This window comes from Arachis duranensis, chromosome 4 (assembly GCF_000817695.3).
Source record: "Arachis duranensis cultivar V14167 chromosome 4, aradu.V14167.gnm2.J7QH, whole genome shotgun sequence".
In the NCBI taxonomy this organism is placed as follows: domain Eukaryota; kingdom Viridiplantae; phylum Streptophyta; class Magnoliopsida; order Fabales; family Fabaceae; genus Arachis; species Arachis duranensis.
The window spans coordinates 114,423,378-114,443,777 of NC_029775.3; the positions used below are offsets into that span (position 1 = coordinate 114,423,378).

The window sequence follows — 20,400 nt, forward strand, 5'->3', positions numbered from 1 at the left end:
AAGGAGAGATGCGTTGGGCTGACCGGCGGAGGTGGAGGCGTGTCAGACTGAGCGGTGGAAGGGAGGACTGCCGGGATAAAGGACAGTGTGAATGGAAGAAGAGAGGAGGGTTGAAATAGAATGAGAACATGATATGACGGTATATTAAGAGGAGGTTACGTTGCCTAACTCTAATAATTTAAATTCAAAATTTGATTATTTTAATAAATTAAAAATTTGATTTAAATAATTAATTTAATTTTTTTAAACTTATTGTTCATGTTGTTCAATATTTATATTGTTTATCGATACTTTTTTAAATAAAATAAAATAGAGTGAAAATTAATCAACTTAAATTGGTTAAATAATTAATTTATTTATCTATTTATATAAGTGTTATTAGAAGTTGAAAATTTTATCTTATACATATAACAGATCATTAACCAACAGCAAATATTTAAATAGAGCATAGATTAGTCCATTAATATAAAATGATTCTTGTGGAAATTTGAAAAAGAATAAAATAACATGTTTAACCTTTGGAAGTTCATAATCCCTTCCTCACATTCTCTATTACTTTGAATTTCGAAAGACATTTAGGAATGTGTATTAAAACAAAAATATTTTTAAATTGCGACCTCTCATGTGTCTTTCTTTTAAGAAATAGAAAAGGACGCACGACTTCTATTATTTCTTTTTTTTTTCGATAGTTTAAGTAAAAGATCGATCCATACGGAGACAAAAATTCATGATATAATACATAAAAACTCAGGTGAAATCGATTTTATGTAAAATTGATATTTGAGAGTCGTTAGATGAAAATTTAGTCAAATCAATTAAATTATCTAACGACTTTTAAATATCAACTTCATATGAAGTCAATTGCACCTGAATTTTCACCTATAATTTATGTTTAATTAATTAATTCTCTTCAACATAGTTATCAAGGATAATCACTATTTCATAAGCCAAAACCGTTTTTTTTTTTATTTAGCATCAACGTTAGATGATTTCGATGAGAGTTGAAATTTAAAGTGCATCAGAAATATTTTCCAACGATAGTTGGGTCATGTCAATTTTTAGGTTACTCGAAGAGCAAATCACAAAAAACACACTCAAAATATTTTATTACGATAAAGATGTTTTTAAATTTTATTATTGATAAAAATACATTTAAATTATTTTAAAATATAACAAAAATACACCTGTGTGAACAAAGAGTTTTTTATATTAACTAAAAAGAGTAATATGACAAAAAGAATATTTCATGTGATAGGTAAGAATCTAATATTAATATATGAGCCACATTTTTGACACATTTTAAATTATTTAAAAATATTTTTATTAATAACAAAATTTAAGGACAATTTTCTCAATGCTTAAATAATTCGAATGTATTTTTTTATAATTTACCCATACTTAAAAGTATTATTATTTTAAGCCCGTTGATGTTGATACTTGCTACTAGTAGGTTAACTATAACATTTTTTTATTTAAATAAAAAATATTTTTTTTACTATTTTAAACTTAAATAAGTAGATGAATAGATCTACGAAATTAAACATTATGTTATATTTTTGTAATTACTAAGTGTAAAAACAAAATTTAAACAGTTCACGTAAGAATAGTCAACAAAAATAAAATGTATATATATTTTTCATTTTTAATTTACACATATTACCAACAAAAATAAAGTAATTATTTTTCTCATATTTGTAGTTTTACTAACAACGAAAATAGAGTAGGAGTAGAAAAAATTTTATTGATGCCGAAGAATAGAAAAGAAAATCAATATCTAACTTGACGGATCTGTGTCAAAAAAAATTTACAAATATTTGCTTTGACAAATTATTATTTATACAATTATACACAATTATATTGCAGCTCTGGTGGTAGATATGCATAAAGAAAGGAGAAAAAAAAGAGGCCGGCAAAAGTGTCTAATCAAATATGAATAAAATGGTAATAAATTATAATTAACATTTTAATTTTTATCTTTATTATTATTATTATTAATATTATTATGTTTAGTTTCAACTTTCAAGTTGTAATATAGGTTTGTGCATGACAGGGAAAAATCTTTGACAATAATGATTGATAACACTAATTTACAATATAATGTTGGAGTACATGAAGATTTGTACTTTGTAACAATGGTCAATAAATCATACAAAATCTAAAGATCACATTTTGCGACTCTGATAAGTGCAACAGTGGTTCAGATTCTTAATTATTATAATAATTAAAAAATATTAAATAAAATAAATTATGGTTGTTTTTTTTATGTCTTCCTAACGTTATGAAAGGCGCGGATGTATATATATATCTCCAGCTAGCGGATCATCTGTGAGATATACATCAGAGTGATTTTAAAGAAAGAAATGGAATCCAAATTGGGACCACGAAATCCTATTCTCTGTGCTCAATACCGTCAATTATTTCACCAAGGTACCAACCTCTGTCTAGCTGTAGGATGTGACTGTCCTCCTCCTTCTCCACTTTCTCACTTTTCATTGTCACCACCACCGTTACCTCCTCCGCCATTGTTGCCGCCACCGCCACCGCCACCCCCACTAGTTATTTCCCCACCAAAGCCGCCACTGCCACCGCCACCGCCACCACCACCACCACTAGCTCTTTCCTCACCAATGCCACCACCGCCACGACTTTTCTCTCCTGCCCCTCCACCTCCTCAAACTCCCCTGCCGATGAAACCTTCCTCTAAACCAACCCAGGTACTGCATTTCCCTCCTCCAAGTTCGACTCCAGCACCATCTTTTTCGTCAAGTGGCGTCATCGTTGGAATGGCGGCAATCGTTACTTTCGCCATTTTGATTGTGGTGCTTAGCGCTTTTGGTATTTCTTATTGGAAGAATTGGAAGAGAAAACATGATAAAGATCTTGGATTTAAAGGTACGTGTATAAGACTGGGTTTGGAAGAAAGATAAAAAAACTGAAAAACTGAAATAATTTATGAATTATGTTTGGCTTAAAATATATATAGAATAATTATGTTTTATTATTTTATCTGATTCAAGATAAATATGGAGTAGAATGATAATATTTAGTAAAATATTTTGTTATTAAAAAGATATTTATTTCTAAAAAATTTAGTCTATTTTTATTTTTTGGTGATACTAAAAATATTAAAATTTTATATTTTAAAATTGAAATTTTAATTTTAATATTTGACCATCAAATATAATATTAAATTTCATTATTTAGTTTTAGTTTCGGTCTTTGAAAACAAATATTATTTAAGAGAACTAAAATTGTCAATGCTTATAATAAAGTAGGATTTATATTCTACTCTAATTCTATTATTAAGTTTAAAATCTTTGTAACATTTAACTTTTTTTTATCTCTATGTTAAAAAATTTTCAATTCTAACCTCACTTATAACCTAAAATTCTCTATTCGACCTTATTGATTTTGCAAAAAACTAAAATCAATTTTTTTTTTCAATCAAACACTATTTAATCCATTAATATTTCATACATACTAGTAAAACACAAAAAACAAAAATGAATTTATATTAAAATTAAAAACAACAAAACCATGATAAAATCAATGTTAAAATTACAAACAACATAATTATTAATTTATCATCAAGTCCTTGCTAAAATTATAAAAACACAAACAACAACAAAACTATTGTCGTTCTTCTTCAAACTTTAATTTGTTGCAACAATATTATCCCTCTTCTTTTTATATATATAATAATTTTTAATTATGTACTATAACATATTAGAGGTATAAGTAGATTGAATATGAGTTATTTTAAATTCACACCGGATCTAACTCACAACTCTACCTGTCTCGTTTTCAACTCAATTTTCTGCGGATTGAATTACCAATCTTATTAAAAACAGGTTAAATTGGATTAGATGCTTATAGATAAAATTAATATTACGAACCCTAAAAAGAGCTAAGACAAACTTTAAGTATAATAATAAAATATAACTTTAATATCATTATATATTTATATATAAATAATTGTTTTAAAATCGTTGGGCAACTTTAGAAAATAAAAATAGAATTAAGTATATGCACGTTGCTTACATGCAATGATGCAAATGCACGCTCTTTCCATTCTATTTAGCATGCTTCTTACTAATTATTGTACAGGCAATAACGGAATAATAGAAATGTCATCAAAGAACAGAATATTCAGATACGAGGAGTTGGAAGTTGCAACAGATGGGTTCTCGAAAGCAAATTTGGTTGGAGAAGGTGGATTCGGTTATGTCCACAAAGGAGTTCTTCCAAACGGCATGGAGGCTGCCATCAAACAGCTCAAGGATGGAAGTAGGCAGGGAGAGCGTGAATTCCAAGCTGAAGTAGACATAATCACTCGGCTTCATCACAGGAATCTCGTTTCTTTACTTGGATATTGCATCGCTGGCCACCATAGACTTCTCGTCTACGAATTTGTTCCAAACAATACATTAGAGTTCCATCTACATGGTATTTTTTTAAAGTTGTAAAATAATACAACTGTTTGTTAGTCTTTTTCCTGTAAATAATGTGCAGAAATTAAGAAAAATTATCATGTGTATAAATAGTATTTTTTTATTACATAAATATACTAATAAAAAGTCATAGAAAAATTATATTCGAGTAACACAATCTTATCGGTTTTTACCAAGAGATTTTCTATAATAGTACAAATAAATAATAATACTAATAAAATTGTTTTGTGGTTGCATTAATAACTTTTTAATGGATCGGATACAAGTTATAATGGCTATTCAGTTATTTGAACAAAACAGGGCAAGGTCCTACTGTAGATTGGCCTACAAGAATGAGGATTGCTCTAGGAGCTGCTAAGGGATTAGCATATCTTCATGAGGAATGTATGTCTTTTCATAGGAAATTTAAAAGATTTTACTTCTTCGATATACATTATTCACATATTAATTTTTTAACTAAATTTGAGAATATTATTCATATTCAAATTTAAATACAATGTTATGTTTAGATTTTTTCATTGGTTGAAGAATAAAATTGTTATGTACACAAAAAAATTAAAATTAATAATTAATTTATATATATTATATATATATTATTTAATTTGTTTTCAATATATTTGGTGACAATTATGTTAAGTGTATATTAAAATGAACCACGCCCTCATGCTCTATGCATTAGAATGTGACTTCTTTGTTAACTGCTACGATACCTATCAAGTATCAACATATAACGATCTTTGTATTTTCAGGTTATCCCAAGATCATCCATCGTGATATCAAAGCCGCTAACATTCTCCTCGATTTTAATTTCCAAGCGAAGGTGAGCAAATGATCAATTTATCCATTTGATGATCAACTTGATGAACAATCCCTTGCATTGTGTCTACAGGTTGCTGATTTTGGGCTTGCAAAGTTCTGCCCGGATATGAATACGCATGTTTCCACTCGAGTGATGGGAACTCTAGGGTACATTATTACAAAACATCCATCTTTTTCTCTCTTCACAATTCTTCATCAATTCAAACATAACAATAAAATGCTCATGCGTGAAATGTTAGCTCAGGTATGTAGCTCCTGAATATGCTTCCAGTGGAAATCTCACTGAAAAAGCCGACGTTTTCTCCTTCGGAGTCATGCTTCTTGAGTTAATTACTGGCCGCCGACCAATAATTGATTCACATCATACTTTCGTAGAGGTTAGTTTGGTACAAACGCTAATAATGTACTATTATATGTGTACATATATTATTATTCATGTATCTTTTTGTATTAGTTTAATCTTTTCACAGAAGTAGTTTTGTGAATTCTCGCAGGCAATGCCTTTGCTAACAAAGGTTTTGAAAGAGAATAATTTTAAAGTTGTAGCTGACCGAAAGCTCCAAAATCAGTATGAAGCAACCGAAATGGTTTCCATGCTGGCCTCTGCAGCTGCTTCTATACGATATGAAGCAAAGCTTCGACCAAAGATGAGCCAGGTAATAATAAAATACTCATAATTTTGACTTTTAACAAAAGTTTAACCTGTAAGTTCACATCAAATTAAATGATAAATTATATTTACACGTGCACATCTCTTTTGTACTATCAAGGATAAAAGTTAGAAAGTGTAGGAAGTTGATAACTGTTATGGTAGTTAGTGTCTTAGTGATTAATCTACTAAACAGGAAAAGTTTGTTATGGCTATTAGACTTGTTGCTAGCTGGAGAATCTGCTTGCATTCATGTATAAATATGTCATATCTTTATAAAAATCTTGTTAAAAATAATATAACGGTGATTTTTTTTGTTAGTTTAAATATTTGAATAAAAAAAATATAAGACAAATTAAAAAAAATTATATAAAAATAATTTAAGTAAGTCCAAAAAAATCACTTAAAAAATCATATTAAAAATATAAACATTTAAGTAAGTCCAAGTATTAATTTCTTTTCTAAAGTCTTGAATATGCAATCTTGGTTTCTCTTCCTTACTTTCTGCCTAAGTCACAATTTGTTTATGTACATATTTTGTTTATGGTATAATAAAATAATTTTTTTATCATTTTTAAATTTTATCTATCATTTTTTAGTACTAAAATTAAAAAAAAAAGTGTACAACAGAAATGCTATAACATTCTTCAAATTAAATATGTAAAAGATCTATTTATAATGGTTTCTTTTTTGAAAAAGGAAATTATTTAATATACAATAAAATATATTTTATATAATTATAAAAGTTTTTTACATTATTTTTTTAAAACGAAAAGACTATTTTTTATTATTTTAGTGATCCTTGCATGTGTTGCAGATAGTTCGTGCTTTGGAAGGAGATGCATCTCAAGTAGCTGAGTTCACTTCTAATGTATTATGCTTAGATTCTGAGGCTGTTACGCACAGACAAGAAATGATTAAAATCATTAGTGACATGAGTGGATCCACGAGTTAATTAGTTGGTATAAACCCATCTGATCAACAATACAAGTCTCGGGAACGAGGCTTAATTCTGAAGTATTTCAAAATCTATACAAATACAATACTAATGGACCTAATATTATAAAAAAAATGCAGAATATCATCAGAAAATAAAAAATTTAACAGTAAATTTATTGCTAGAAACAATCAAATAATATAAATTTTGTTAGTAATTATCATTGAATTCTACGACGAATTATCAATTCGAAAAATTAATTAGTTATCGACGAATTTTTTTGATTTAGCACAAAAAATATTGTTTTACATACTATTATTGTCGAATTATTCCTACGATAAATTCGACGATAATGTCAATTTTCTTTTAAAAAAATTTGAAACAAATGGCAAATTTTAATTTAAAATTTAAATTTATTTTTTACACAATTAATATTAAATTCATAAAATATTAAAACTTATTATTTAAAATAAATAATACAATATTCAAATAAATTAAAAGTCAAGTACATCAAATAAATACAATGAAACAATAAAACGAAATAGAAATAACTACAAATCCAGGGAGTCATCATCGTCATTGTCGTCGGTCCCGTGGTGCTATATGTCAGCGACACAGAAAGCGGTGATGTCCGTGTGCCGCTCGCAGGACTGCTACCACCAGCAGCGGTGATACCACCAGTAGCGTTGATGCCAGCGGCGCGTATCTGGACCTGGTACACCTCCATCTGAAACTCCATACGCTGAAGTCGCTCCAGCGAACTCCCTCCACTCTAGCCTGAGCTCATTCGTAGATGTCACGCGGGTGAGAATCTCCTGATACCTTTCTCGATAATCATTCAACTCCTGAGCCTGCTGGTGAAGGTTATGTTGGAGCTCCTGCACCTGCAGCCTCAAATCCACGCCTTCCTCGAGTTCGACGGCTCGACTGGTGGCGGAGCCTGATAACGACCTCAACAAGGAGGTGCAGATGCTGCTGGCGAAGAACGACCCAACCCATATACGCGGTTCTTGTACGGCACTGAGGCAGTCTCGCACCAAACCGTATTGGGATCGACGACTGAAGTTGCAGAGCCATCGACGACATCCTCCCCCCTTTGTTGAGACTGTTGAGTCGCGACCTCTAGTTTCTGTATGTAGAACTCTTGTGTAATTCATACAAGTTATTGTAATTTTTACAACAGATAGACAATTAATCTCTAATAATTTTATAGTAGAAGACAATTAATCTCAGGACCATTATGTTTACTCACGTAATGGTCCTGAGACCGCTGATAAGCAAATATCTCTTTGTTCTCCTTCAGCGTGTGGGGGTACTTGAATGTCTTCGCCAATGTCACCTCGTGATTCAACAACTTCGATTACACATGTTGCATTGAAACAATATGATTAGGATGCTTAGTAATGATATGCAAAAGAATATAACTACGTTATTAACAAAATTAAAGTCACTACGTACCAGCCTGGCTTTAGTCTTCGTGAAGGTCGCTAAGCTGCCAATATGCTTGGACGACCTGACCGATGCCCTATTAGCTCTGTTGGTAAGACGCTGATGTCTGGACCCCTCATCAGTCTCCCAATGAACTAACAGAGCCTTCTTTATATCCGGTCGAAGCCAGGTCGTCAGGTGGTCCCGCCCTTGACAAACATCATCCACGATCTACTGGAGCCGCCGACCCATTCTATGGTTGAATATCTTCCTATAGTTGACTTGTGCTTAGCATCCCATCTAAACTGCAACTGTAACAAAAAAAAATTTTAAAATTAGTTAAGCAAGATAGAAGATATAAACTAGCTAAGAAGGTTTGAAACAAAAAAGAAAAGTAATTACAGCTAATTTCTAAAACCATCGCTCCCTGGTCTCAGCGGGGATCTTCTTGTAGTTTAGTTAGGGATGGTTGTACATCAGCTTGATGATATTGGTCATCTCCTGAGTACTCTCATTATTGTTTGATGCAAACCTAACAACAACTCACAAAACAAAATAATATGGCAATTCCATAACCAAGCAACCAAATAAACCTAAATCCACTAAACAGAAATCAATTTTCAGGAACTTTCAGCAATAACCATAATCAGTAAACAGGAATTCTATAATCAGGCAACCAAATAAACCTAAATCCACTAAACAGGGATCAATTTATACCAACTTTCAACAATAACCATAATTAGTAAATAAGAAATCATAACTAGACAACCAAATAAACCTAAAAATCTACTAAATAGGAATCAATTTTCAAGAACTTTCAGCAATAACTATAATCAGTAAATAAGAAATCATAACTAAACAACCAAATAAACCTAAAAATCCACTAAATATGAATCAATTTTTAAACAAGAATTCCATAATAAAAAACCCAAATAAACCTAAATCCAATAAACAGGAATCAATTTTCAAGAATTTTCAGTAATAACCATAATTAGTCAATAGGAACTCCATAATCAGGCAACCAAATAAACCTAAATCCACTAAGCAGGAATCAATTTTCAGGAACTTTCAGCAATAACCATAACCAGTAAACATGAAACACTAAACAGGCAACCAAATAAACCTAAATCCACTAAACTAGAATCAATTTTCAGCCACTTTTAGCAATAACAATAATAAGAAAATATATAAGACTCAAAGTGATACTTACCCTGTGCCGCCATCAGGACAAATGGTTAACCGTACGATGGGAGGTGGTGGAGGAGCATCAGCTGTCTCAATTCCATGAGAGGACTCCGGGACTGCGACTTTCATCGCTGGAGGCGGCGTCGCCGTGGCAGCGGGATGCTAAGCAGTAGGAGGCGACATCATCGTTGTAAATGGAGGCACGTAGTTGAGGTTAAGGACCATGATGAACGGATGGTCTGCTAAACCCGCAACCTGTGACATAACCGGAGTGGTCGGAGTAGAGGGAGAGGATCCAAAAGTCCCGGGAGTACCGGAAGAAACCCTCCCTCTACCCTTACCACAGCTACGACCATGACCAGCAACCTGATTCGAAACACCTCTATCGATCGTCATGTCTGCAAATAGCATACCAATTAACAGAAATTTAAAACAACAAATGAACAATAAATTATAATAATACCAACACAGAGAATCATATTATCAAACAATTCACGTGCAAAAACAGAAAAAACACAAAATAGCATAGATGACCAAACTTAGTGTACTTGTTTGAAAACTAAAAAAAATAATTGGTAAAATGAATTCAACCATTTCTATAAACCAAATAAGGTATATGTTTGACATATTGAGTGGTATAAAGTGATATAAAGTGAATAAAAGAAGCATGAGAATAAAAGAAGCATGAATTGAAATGAGGCAGCATACAATACTTATAAGTTAAATAAGAGCTTGTTCTCATTATATAAGCATTCAAATTGCAATAAAAGTGGAAAGATAAAAGAGATCAAAACAGAACAAATCAAATAGAGAAAATAAGTCGAAGCATGTCTGAATTTTATATACATGTTTATAGAAAAAAGCAAATTGTAACGATGAGTATGAACCTAGACATATTGGACCAAATAAAAGCATATTGTAAAATAAATATACATTTAATTATTTTCAGCAGTCTATTAGCTAATAATGTTCTTTCATCAAAATTAATTTATTAATACAATCAATCACAACTTACAACTAAACCAACTTCTACAAAAAGCATATATAAGAAAAATGAGACTAAACCATTAAAATACTAGTGGAATTTGGGCAAAAAATGAAACCTATGTATGATTAAATTGTATGGTGTTGATTATAAAGTGGTGTTAAAAATTTAATTGAATGGTGAAACTAATGTTCAAAACTATAAAATGATGGTTCGAAATAGGGAGTTAATTGATCTATTATGGATCCCACAAATTTTAGCATTATATTACAGTGTTCAACAGAATATCAGTCAATGAACCCTAAACAAATTCAAATTACAAACCCAAGAATCACAATAGCATGCTTAATTATCTATGAACTAAGAGAAATCCTAATAAAAAAATCTAATTTTACTCTAAATCAACGTAACAACAAAAAATAGTTTAACTAAATCAAATTACTAACGAAAAATTAAAATCTAATTAAACCATAGTGAATTTAAAACAGAGAAGATTAATAATAAAATTGACAAAATTCCAAAACCAACCTTAGAGCAAGAAGAATGGAGTAACAGTGGAGGTGGAGCTTACGGCGGTGGAGGTGGCTCGCTGGAGTGGGTCTTGGTGGAAAGAGCGGTGGACGTCGTGGTGGTGGTGGTGTGGCTCACGATAAAGGTTCTGCTTTCCCAAATAAACATGGAGCACTAAGCGCGGCCGATGGCAGAGGTTTTGTAACACCCTAACTTTTAGCACGTCATGATCATTCCAAAAGTAAGGCATTACTAACTTGTTTTCCTTATTAACTATTTAATACTGAGCCTTTAGTTTGGTATCGCGTTTCAGTTTTATAGAAAACTCCGGAAAATTATTCTTAGTAATTAAAATTACATATCAAAGATCTTCAAATAATAATAATCACATAATTATTAATAATAATAAGTGTTATACAAATAAATTCTATATAAAACTTGAATACAATACCTATCCCTCTGGATAAAATAAAACTTAAAGCAACAAGGACGAGGGAACTCTATAAAAATAATAGGAATCACAAGTAAATCTACTACTCATCCGCAGCTTCATATTGAACCTTCGAGCCTGTCACTGAAAGGGTGGAAGATTTTGGGGTGAGAACAGACCACACGTTCTCAGTAGGAAACGGGAATGCCGTAAAAGTAGAGATTAATATGCAAATAATTAACTTACTTAGTAAAACTATTATGTTAAACCTTTGGAAATACTTTTATTTCTACTTTAGATAAATAATTACTTTTCTTTAAATTTCTAAACTCAAAACAGATCTTAATCACAAAATTAGCCATACCAACCATCTCTAAGTCACATAATCGCTTTTCAACCACAATATCTCACCTCAATATATCCGTGAACTAACAACACAAGTAAGGGATTCAAACCAACATACAAACAAGTCAATCAGCACAATCACAGAGAAGTAATACAAGAAGACACAACCAAATACAAATGTGCAAACAACATGATACATGTCTATTCCTAATGCAGGTCATGAGCTCATGTGTTGGTTGCCTACCTGCTCCCGATATTACCGGGCACAAGTCACAGATATGACTTTCCAGATGCATACAATGTGCTTATAAGTCGTACGGCTAGGCCGCATACAGTGTGACTTTAAGTTGTACAGCTAGGCCGCATACAGTGTGACTTTCCAAATCAATAAGTGTACATCTGAAAAACAGTTCTCAGTGTGTGGGCGTCCCCACTTTACATTTGGCACTAAGGCCCAAACAATGTCACATCTGCTCTCTTGTGGCAGTCATTTCATTAATTCATACATTCCTTTAATCTTTGTTCTCTGCTCTCTTGTGGCAGAGATTCCTTTAATTTTCTTTCTTTCCTTTACTTTTCGTTCTTCCTCTTCTTTTCTTTCTTATCAAACCGAACTTAAAACATAACTTAAAGCAAAATTCCTTCTCAAAAGATTGAGTTTAAAACATCATACTTTTCTTAATAAATCGGTTTGAAAACAAAACTCTTTTCGTAATAAATTGAAAACAGGTAATATTCTTAAATTAAATTTGCTTTTAAAATTAAAGGAAATTCATTTCTTCATTTAGACTTTACAAATCCCTCCGACCATACTCGTTTAACATTTAATACTAACCAAAATCACATTCTTGCGTATTTTTACCAGCCCTTCATCAGCACCTATTCATCATCATGCTAATACCAAAATCAGTTACCATCTACTTCCATAACCATAAATTTAGTCTTTATTACAGACGAATTTTTGGTTACCAACGAAATTACCGACAGATTTTGTCCCTCTGTAAAAGTCCCGTCGGAAATTATTTACCGACGGATTTTTTTCCGTCGAAAAATTACCGACGGATTTTTACTAGTTACCGACGGATTTTCCCTCTGTAAATTCTCTATCCATTTTCCGAAGGCGACAAACTTTTCGACGAATTTTTCGTCTGTAATTACACACGGATTCCGACAGATTTTTCGTCTGTAATTACACACGGATTTTCCGACTGATTTTCTGTCTGTAATTTAAACTTTGGAAAATTATCTCACACTCTGATTACAGACAGAAAATCCGTCTGTAAATCTGTCAATGAAAAAAATATAATTTTTTTTTATTTTTCTAATTATAAAATAAGCTTGTTTTCATACAAAATAAATATAAATTTACAATTTTTTATCTAATTTGTATTCGAATATTTATAATATTTCAAAAAATAAACAAATTCATTGTATTATCAAAAAATAAACTCAATGTATCATTGTATTGTTCAACTATACTAAGTTATGCAAATAACAAGACCATATAAAAAATTCCTCATTTTGAAATTTCAGGACTAAAATCTACTAAAACATCAAGTCATTATCTTTGTCTCATTACATCTCTGTTTATAGCTTCTATTTTTGTTTTGATACCATGTGCAATCTTTCCAACTTCATTAATATCCTTCTTCATCCTCTTCTTGATAGCTGAAAATGATGTTGCATTCCCGTCAGTGATCCTAGAGCATTAAGTTTTAGTCACGATGAAAAAGGCAATATATTTAAAATTAGTATTTAGTCCATAACCTCAAAATTATTGTGATAATAATTTAGTCCATAACTATGTTGAAATAGAACCTGGCTCTCATAAAATGAAGGAATATTTATGATTTAATTTTGTGGGTGGGGTTTTATTTATGACTGCTGAAATTTGGATTTCAATACTTCAATGACAGCTGAGAAATCCTCATCACTAAGGCCATAGGACTTTGCAACCTTGTATAACTCATTAGCAGCTGCTGCAATTGGGTAGATTGGGATACAGACTCTGCTAACCCCAGTGCAAGTCTCAAATCCTGACACCATTAAAACACAATTAGTTTCTGTTAAAAACTTGAAAGATAATAGGAATTTAACATACTCATTAATGCACCTTCTCCTGATGCTTTAGAGGGAATGCAGTAGGGTAAAGCGATTGTATCATAGATGGGCCTTTGGTTGAGTACATTGGAGCACTGATTGCACCCTGTGAAACTACCTGCAAAATTACCATTTGTTTTTAACACTATGCTAAACATTTATGTACCTTTACCTATCGGCTTAAACTTTTATATAAGTTGTTTCATGACACTTAACACCATCTTTCTTTCACAAGAGGACCCAATAATTCAAAATTTACATCAGAGGAATAACATGCAAGAATTACTAGGAATTAGAGAAGAAAAAGCTCAACAAAAGTCACATCATCATATTTATATTTCATAGCTACTTAGGCATTGAAATAGAGGCATTTTATTAGATTTATCGGTGCCATGATTTCTTTCAGCATCATCATCATTCACATGCAGCTAATAATGTAGGAAGACAAATGAATCACATTTTCGAAATATCAGCAATGAAATTTGCAGCAGCCCAGAGCAACCAAAGACTTCAAGATGAAACGAGCAACAAATCCATGTACAATTACAATGGTAATTATTTCGTTTAATGGCAAATACCTCGACTAGTACTTTTGGATCCAACCCAACTTTCTCGCTGAGAAGTAAGCCTTCAGAAAAGGACGCCATCATACTATATAAAGAAATGGTAGTGTCAAATACACATTAACAATCATATAAGAAAAATCAGCAGCAAAGTAGCAAGAGACAAGTTGTAAAAACCTGCCCATAATCATATTGACGAGTTTCATTGCAGCTCCATTTCCAACATCCCCGAGGTAAAATTTCGACTACATAGAAGCATGAAGAAACCATATGTGAAATAAGACTCTCATCCCCTAGAAAGATCAGGGAAATATTCTTCCTATAAAAGAAAAATAATGAATGGCTATACATACTTTCCCCATTATGTCCAAGTGAGGAGCAACCGTTTCATAAAGATTTCTGTCACCAGCAATATCAAATAAATTGCTTCAGTTTCTTTATCTGAAAGTGCTACCAACTCTGCCATGAAATGGAGCCTGAATTCCTTCACCTGCTGTAAGAAATATCAATTGACCATCTTCTGCTGGCTTTTTGGAACCTGAAACTGGAGCCTGTGGATAAATGGATTTCACAAGTATTACTACATGCAATGAAGTAATGTGTATCCTGATTACACAACACTTGGTGTTTGACAAAGGAAAATGTGAATGCACCTCCAAAAATAATGCTCCAGTAGATTTGATGCGCTCACTAATCAATTTTGAAGTATCAACATCAACTGTTGAAACATTCACATAGCTGAAAATGTTTAAGGTATTATTAAGCTTGCAATCATATTGAGGAAGTACAATGCAGCACACACCATTAATTTTAATTTGCATGTGATCTTTGTACACTCAAATAATAATCATATAGACATTGTATTGGCAACTATTACTATGAATAGAGTACCCTTTTCCTAGAGCCATTCCATTTGTAGCTCCATGGTTGCCACAAGCAACATCAATCTAACATGAGGGGATGAACAATAAGTGAGAATTCTGAAGAAAGATATATGCATTGGTGAAATTAGAACCTGGTTTTTGAGGTGCCCTTGACTCAAAATATGCAAATCAATATCGAATATACAAATTCACAAACTTTGCTATAAATGGGTATCCATAAGAACCTGGAACTGCTGCTGGGAAGAAGTGGAGGAACCTCTGGCCTTAGCTTCTGCACGTGCCAAACATGATTACGGAGCAAGCTGAGCCCTCTGATTCTACAGAGAGAGGGGGGCGAGGATTGAAGAGAGTGAAGGCAATGAAGTGAAAGCCAAGAGTTCCGGAAATGAATTTAAACTTCGCTGACTACTTACGAACTGAAGAATCAGAGAATAAGCAACATAAACAAAGAAGCACAAATGAATTTTGTTCATATGAGAAGCCAAACCTTGCTAGTAACCTTGTTCTTCGGGAACTTGACGGTACCTGCGGTTCTCTCCTTCCACCAGTTCCCTTTCTTGTCGAATCCGTAAAACTTTGATTTCCTAAAATCAATTGGAAAAGAGTAATAACAATTAAAAGCACAGATTTATTGTAATATTCAAAATAAATGATTAAATGATGATCGAAGATTTCATGAACTGGTAATTATAGTTACCTCAAAAGCACAACTGTAAAAGGCACAATAGAGCATTGCAGAACTGTAAAAATCTACTCAAACTATGATTTCTATATCAGAATTCAAATGTTTCTCAATAGCCACTTTAACTACCAATTGAGCTACAAACTAATGATCTAACAGTTTCGGTCCACGGTTTAGTTAATTTAACTCACAATTAGCTTCATCTTAATAGAAAAAATGAAATGCATTATATTAAAACTTTTTTTTATTTCATTAATAATTGAAACAGATTGCTCCATAAAACAAATTACGCTGAACTTAAAGCTAAACATTCAAATACGAAATAACAGAAAACAAGTAAAACTCGTTATTTTAGCTCATGGAGTGAGAAAAACAATTGGTGTTTTTCTTTCTTAATTAAAGGAAGAAGGGGAGAGAAGAAGTACCTGAACGTCATCAAAGCTCCAGCGGTTGAAAAGCTTGACATCGATCTGAGTAGGATCTGAAACAATGCCAGGCTCTTGGACTACGTTAGCCATTCCTGCAAACAAAAATTGAACACAGAATAGATAGTTAGCTAAGTATAAAGATTGAAAGAGAAAAGAGATGCAGATCGAAGAAAGAAGAAAATGGAGACGAACTTGTTGAAGCAGAAAGTGTGTTGTGTCGCTTAGGGTTCTATGCTGTGAGAGTATAAGGGATTAGTCGAACACACTTTAGAGAGCGAATATGTTAATTGCTAAAGAAAATCGCCCCTTTTTTCCCAATGGGTAAAAGGATTATGCTAATTGCTAAAAACAAGAGGAGAGAAGTACAAAACAGAAACCTAAGAATACAACAGTCTAACTCTAGATACCAATATATCACACAAAAGAAAAGCACCTTAACTTTAATTAGGGGTGGAAAAAGGCCAGGCGGCCTGCTAGGGGCCTGCAGCCTGGCCTGTGTTTGGCCTGACCTGGCCTGACCTGTTATAAAATAGGTATAGGCCCAACCTCTTTTAAAAGTCTTAATACATTAATAGGCCAGGCCCAGGCTTACTAATTAGCCTTATAGACCTGTCAGGCAACATTTTTTATAAATATTAAATATATGACATATTACATATAACTATTTTTGTTAAAAAATAATTTTTTTAAATAATATTTTTATTTTTGTAAAAAAAATTATCAGGCCTTTTAACAGGCTTCAGGCCAGGCCAGGTTGAATAACAGGCCAGGCCTAGTACTTCATAAAAAGCCTATAACAGACTGCAGGCCAGGCTCAGGTCAATCAACTGTATGACAGGCCAGGCCTGTTAAGAGCAAAGCCTGGCCTGACCTGGCCTGTTTCCACCCCTAACTTCAATGCTTTGTTAATATATAAGAGTTTTACACTATTATCAATCAATACTACTTTTATAATGTGGCATCGCATAATTAAATATTTGTTTAGAAACTTTTATACAATGATGTACACCAAATTAAATTCATAAAAAAGTGTGAAATTTTCATGGATAATCTCACACAAAAGATAAATACCAAAACAAGGAAGGAGAAGAGGACATTGCAGAAAATAGGGCAAAAAAACTAGTATATTATCAACTTTTGAGACCAGCCTTGTGGAACATGTTGCCTCCTAAACTCTTGCTTTGAAAAAGCTGCAGGAAGCATGGCTGGGTTGGCATCATATGAAGGATGAATCTGTACTACTGAAGGCCTTGAATGAGGATGATTAGTCATCATATATGACTCAAAGAACTCCTCCTCACTCCTTCTCACCAGCAATTTCTCCAAGAGTATTCTCTGTTAACAGAATCCAATAGAAATAAACTGAATGAAAAGTATCATTGGTGTTACAACATCATGTTAGATATATTCTGACAATTCATGAAAAGGTACCTGAAGATTGGAATAGGGACCGTGTTACATTTACTACCTTTATCAGGTTTCTTTCCATGTATGGAACTGTTGAAGTCATGAGTAACCTGTATCCAAAGGTTGGAATCATTAACAAATTAAAACTTGCAACAATGGAGATATCACTAGAGGGGAGGGAAGAAGAAAAAGAAAAACTCACGAGTGTTTCTCTGAATTCTGTTTGTTCAGTAATCTAGATTAGGAGAAGAAGAGGAGAAGAAGGAGAAGGTAGCTATGGCGGTTAGGGTAGCCGGAGGTGGCGCTGTGGGTGAGGAAAGGAGAAGAAGAAGCTGGTCGACGGAGAAGAAGAATGCTAGATTGAAGCGTTGAGCTCGTTTGATTAGGCGGTGAGGAAAGGAGAAGAAGAAGCTGCTCGTTGTGCTGTAAATGAATAGAGTTTGGGACTTTGGTCACAATTGATCATAAAAAGCAGAATATAATATTTTCGATGGAGAATTTTAAATTATAGACGGATTTTCCGTCTGTAATAATTTAATAAAACGCACCGTTTCGTCTATTTAATTACAGACGGATTTTCTGTCTGTAACCATTTTTCACTGAAAAAAATTAATTTTTTCGACGGAATTATTGACGAATTTTTTTTCCGTCTGTAATTTATGCTAATCCATTTTTTTGGTTTTTCGACAAAAAATCCCTCTAAAATTCCGTCTGTATTTCCGTGGGATAAAATCCGTCGAAAATATCTGTCTGTAATAACTAATTTTCTAGTAGTGGAAAAGGAAAGCGTCAGAAATCATCTGTGCCTCCTAGAACTCCAGTTGGCCGAATTCAAGGGGCAGGAGAGCTACGTCACCGTTAACTTCTACCGGACAAAAGTAACGCAAACATGTAGAAGAGGAGGATACAAATATTTTTATCGGATTAGATTTTTTTATTAGAATGACGGATCAAAGAAATCGAAAATGAAAATTAAAATGAACTCACGGTTTTCACATGAACTTCGGCCACTCTCTCTTCTTGTTTGGATACATGCAAGTTCGGTTATTGCATAATAAACATGCTTAATGGATTTGATGATGATTTGGACAAAGAAAGGGTGATTAGGTGTCACCTTTATATATATATATGTATTGGTACACAAGCCACGTTTGGCTTGATCCCTTTTAGTTTTCCTAGGCTTTCGGTCATGAGGAATGATGGATTAAATATTATTAGGTAATAGTGTTATTCAAAGAACATAGGATAAGTTAAGATAGTAATACATAAGGTTAAATAATAATAATAATAATAAATTTAATATTTGTCTAATCAAAATATATATTTTTTGATAAATAATTTAAATTTAATAAAATAAATAATATTTAATTATTTTTGTTAAAAGTAATTTTTTTAAATTATATCTCAATATAATATAATAACTTATAAATAGTTAATTATTTAATTTTCAAAAATTTGGGGTCTTACGTCCTACTCCACTTATAAAAAATTTTCGTTCTCGAAAATTGATACAAGATGAAAGAAATTCAAACTAGCTTTACTTTTGAGCACATTAGAAAAAAGAAAAAGGAAAAAAAACAAAATATTTTGGCATATATAAGACGTAACATATAAGGAGGAAGCTTTATGGTCTCACCATATATATATACTTATACGGTTTTCAAATCCAAGATATTCTTATGGCTTAAAAATATAGGGAAGAAGTTTGGCGCAAAGCGAAAGACACAAGATAGGCTCGATTGAGAAATGTTACAAGGCAGGCTGGTATTAGAATGACGGGTATATCATTTGCACACTGAACTCATACCAACTTTAGAGCTTCAACTGCCTAAACTTCAACATGACGTAACTTTACCATTCTCAACCATACCATATTAAACAGATTCTCCGCGAATTCTCAACCTCATCAAACACTCCGCAACTCACTAACAGGCACAAGTCTAACATCAGCAAAACTCCTTCGCAAGAATCAAGCTCCTTAACATCCTGTGACGTCACACGCTTACAAGCTCTACCTTTCGTGTTCACGAAACACATCATAAAGAGCTAACGCACCACTTGCTATCTATAACGATCACACGTGACATCAAAACAAATCTCAAGTAACTAAAAAGATACAAGACCTTAGAAAAAGAACAAGCAACTCGGACAAGGTTCACAAAGATTTTAACGATTCACTTTAATGCATTAAACAAGTCCAAAATTACATCAAAGAATATACGAGTCAAGAAGAGGAGTTTAAATAACACAAGGTAGATATCTAAGAAATTTATGAGGACATATGCAATTAGGATCAAATGAGAAAGCATATGAACAAGGAACAAGGTAAAAAAAAAATTAGTTAACTTTTCAAGAAAGAAATCTCGAATAAGAAACTCTCGGCAAACCATGAAAGAATAGATACGTAACCGAGTAGAATCAAGAAATTAACTCCTAACGTTCCCAAAACCCACGATTCACGTTACCTATTACTTCTATCTCGTCTATGATAATCCATTAGTGTTTCCATATACATGAATCATTAGTATTAAGTTGGCCAGACCTAATACCGTGAGAGATGCAACGGTCGACTAACAGCATTAATCAATAGACAATCA

At 32.5% G+C, this 20,400-nt stretch overlaps 2 protein-coding genes across 2 annotated transcripts in view; one reads left to right on the forward strand and one right to left on the reverse strand.

The window, feature by feature from the left end:
* The first annotated feature begins 2,353 nt into the window (after nucleotides 1-2,353).
* The window catches only part of LOC107486130 (proline-rich receptor-like protein kinase PERK3), an 80,033-nt gene continuing 61,986 nt past the window's right edge, over nucleotides 2,354-20,400 (forward strand). Inside the window, exon 1 of the mRNA XM_052260706.1 lies at nucleotides 2,354-2,892. Within this exon, the coding sequence (XP_052116666.1) occupies nucleotides 2,361-2,892 (532 nt within the window). The 5' untranslated portion in view covers nucleotides 2,354-2,360. The remainder of the gene's footprint in view (nucleotides 2,893-20,400) is intronic.
* LOC107486164 (glyoxylate/succinic semialdehyde reductase 2, chloroplastic-like) lies at nucleotides 13,300-16,724 on the reverse strand. The gene is given in 10 exon segments (XM_052261218.1): nucleotides 13,300-13,733; nucleotides 13,736-13,775; nucleotides 13,853-13,957; nucleotides 14,418-14,490; nucleotides 14,580-14,647; nucleotides 14,756-14,953; nucleotides 15,056-15,140; nucleotides 15,294-15,870; nucleotides 16,394-16,488; nucleotides 16,589-16,724. Coding segments are annotated over 6 exon segments (414 nt in total). The 5' UTR covers nucleotides 14,765-14,953; nucleotides 15,056-15,140; nucleotides 15,294-15,870; nucleotides 16,394-16,488; nucleotides 16,589-16,724; the 3' UTR covers nucleotides 13,300-13,614.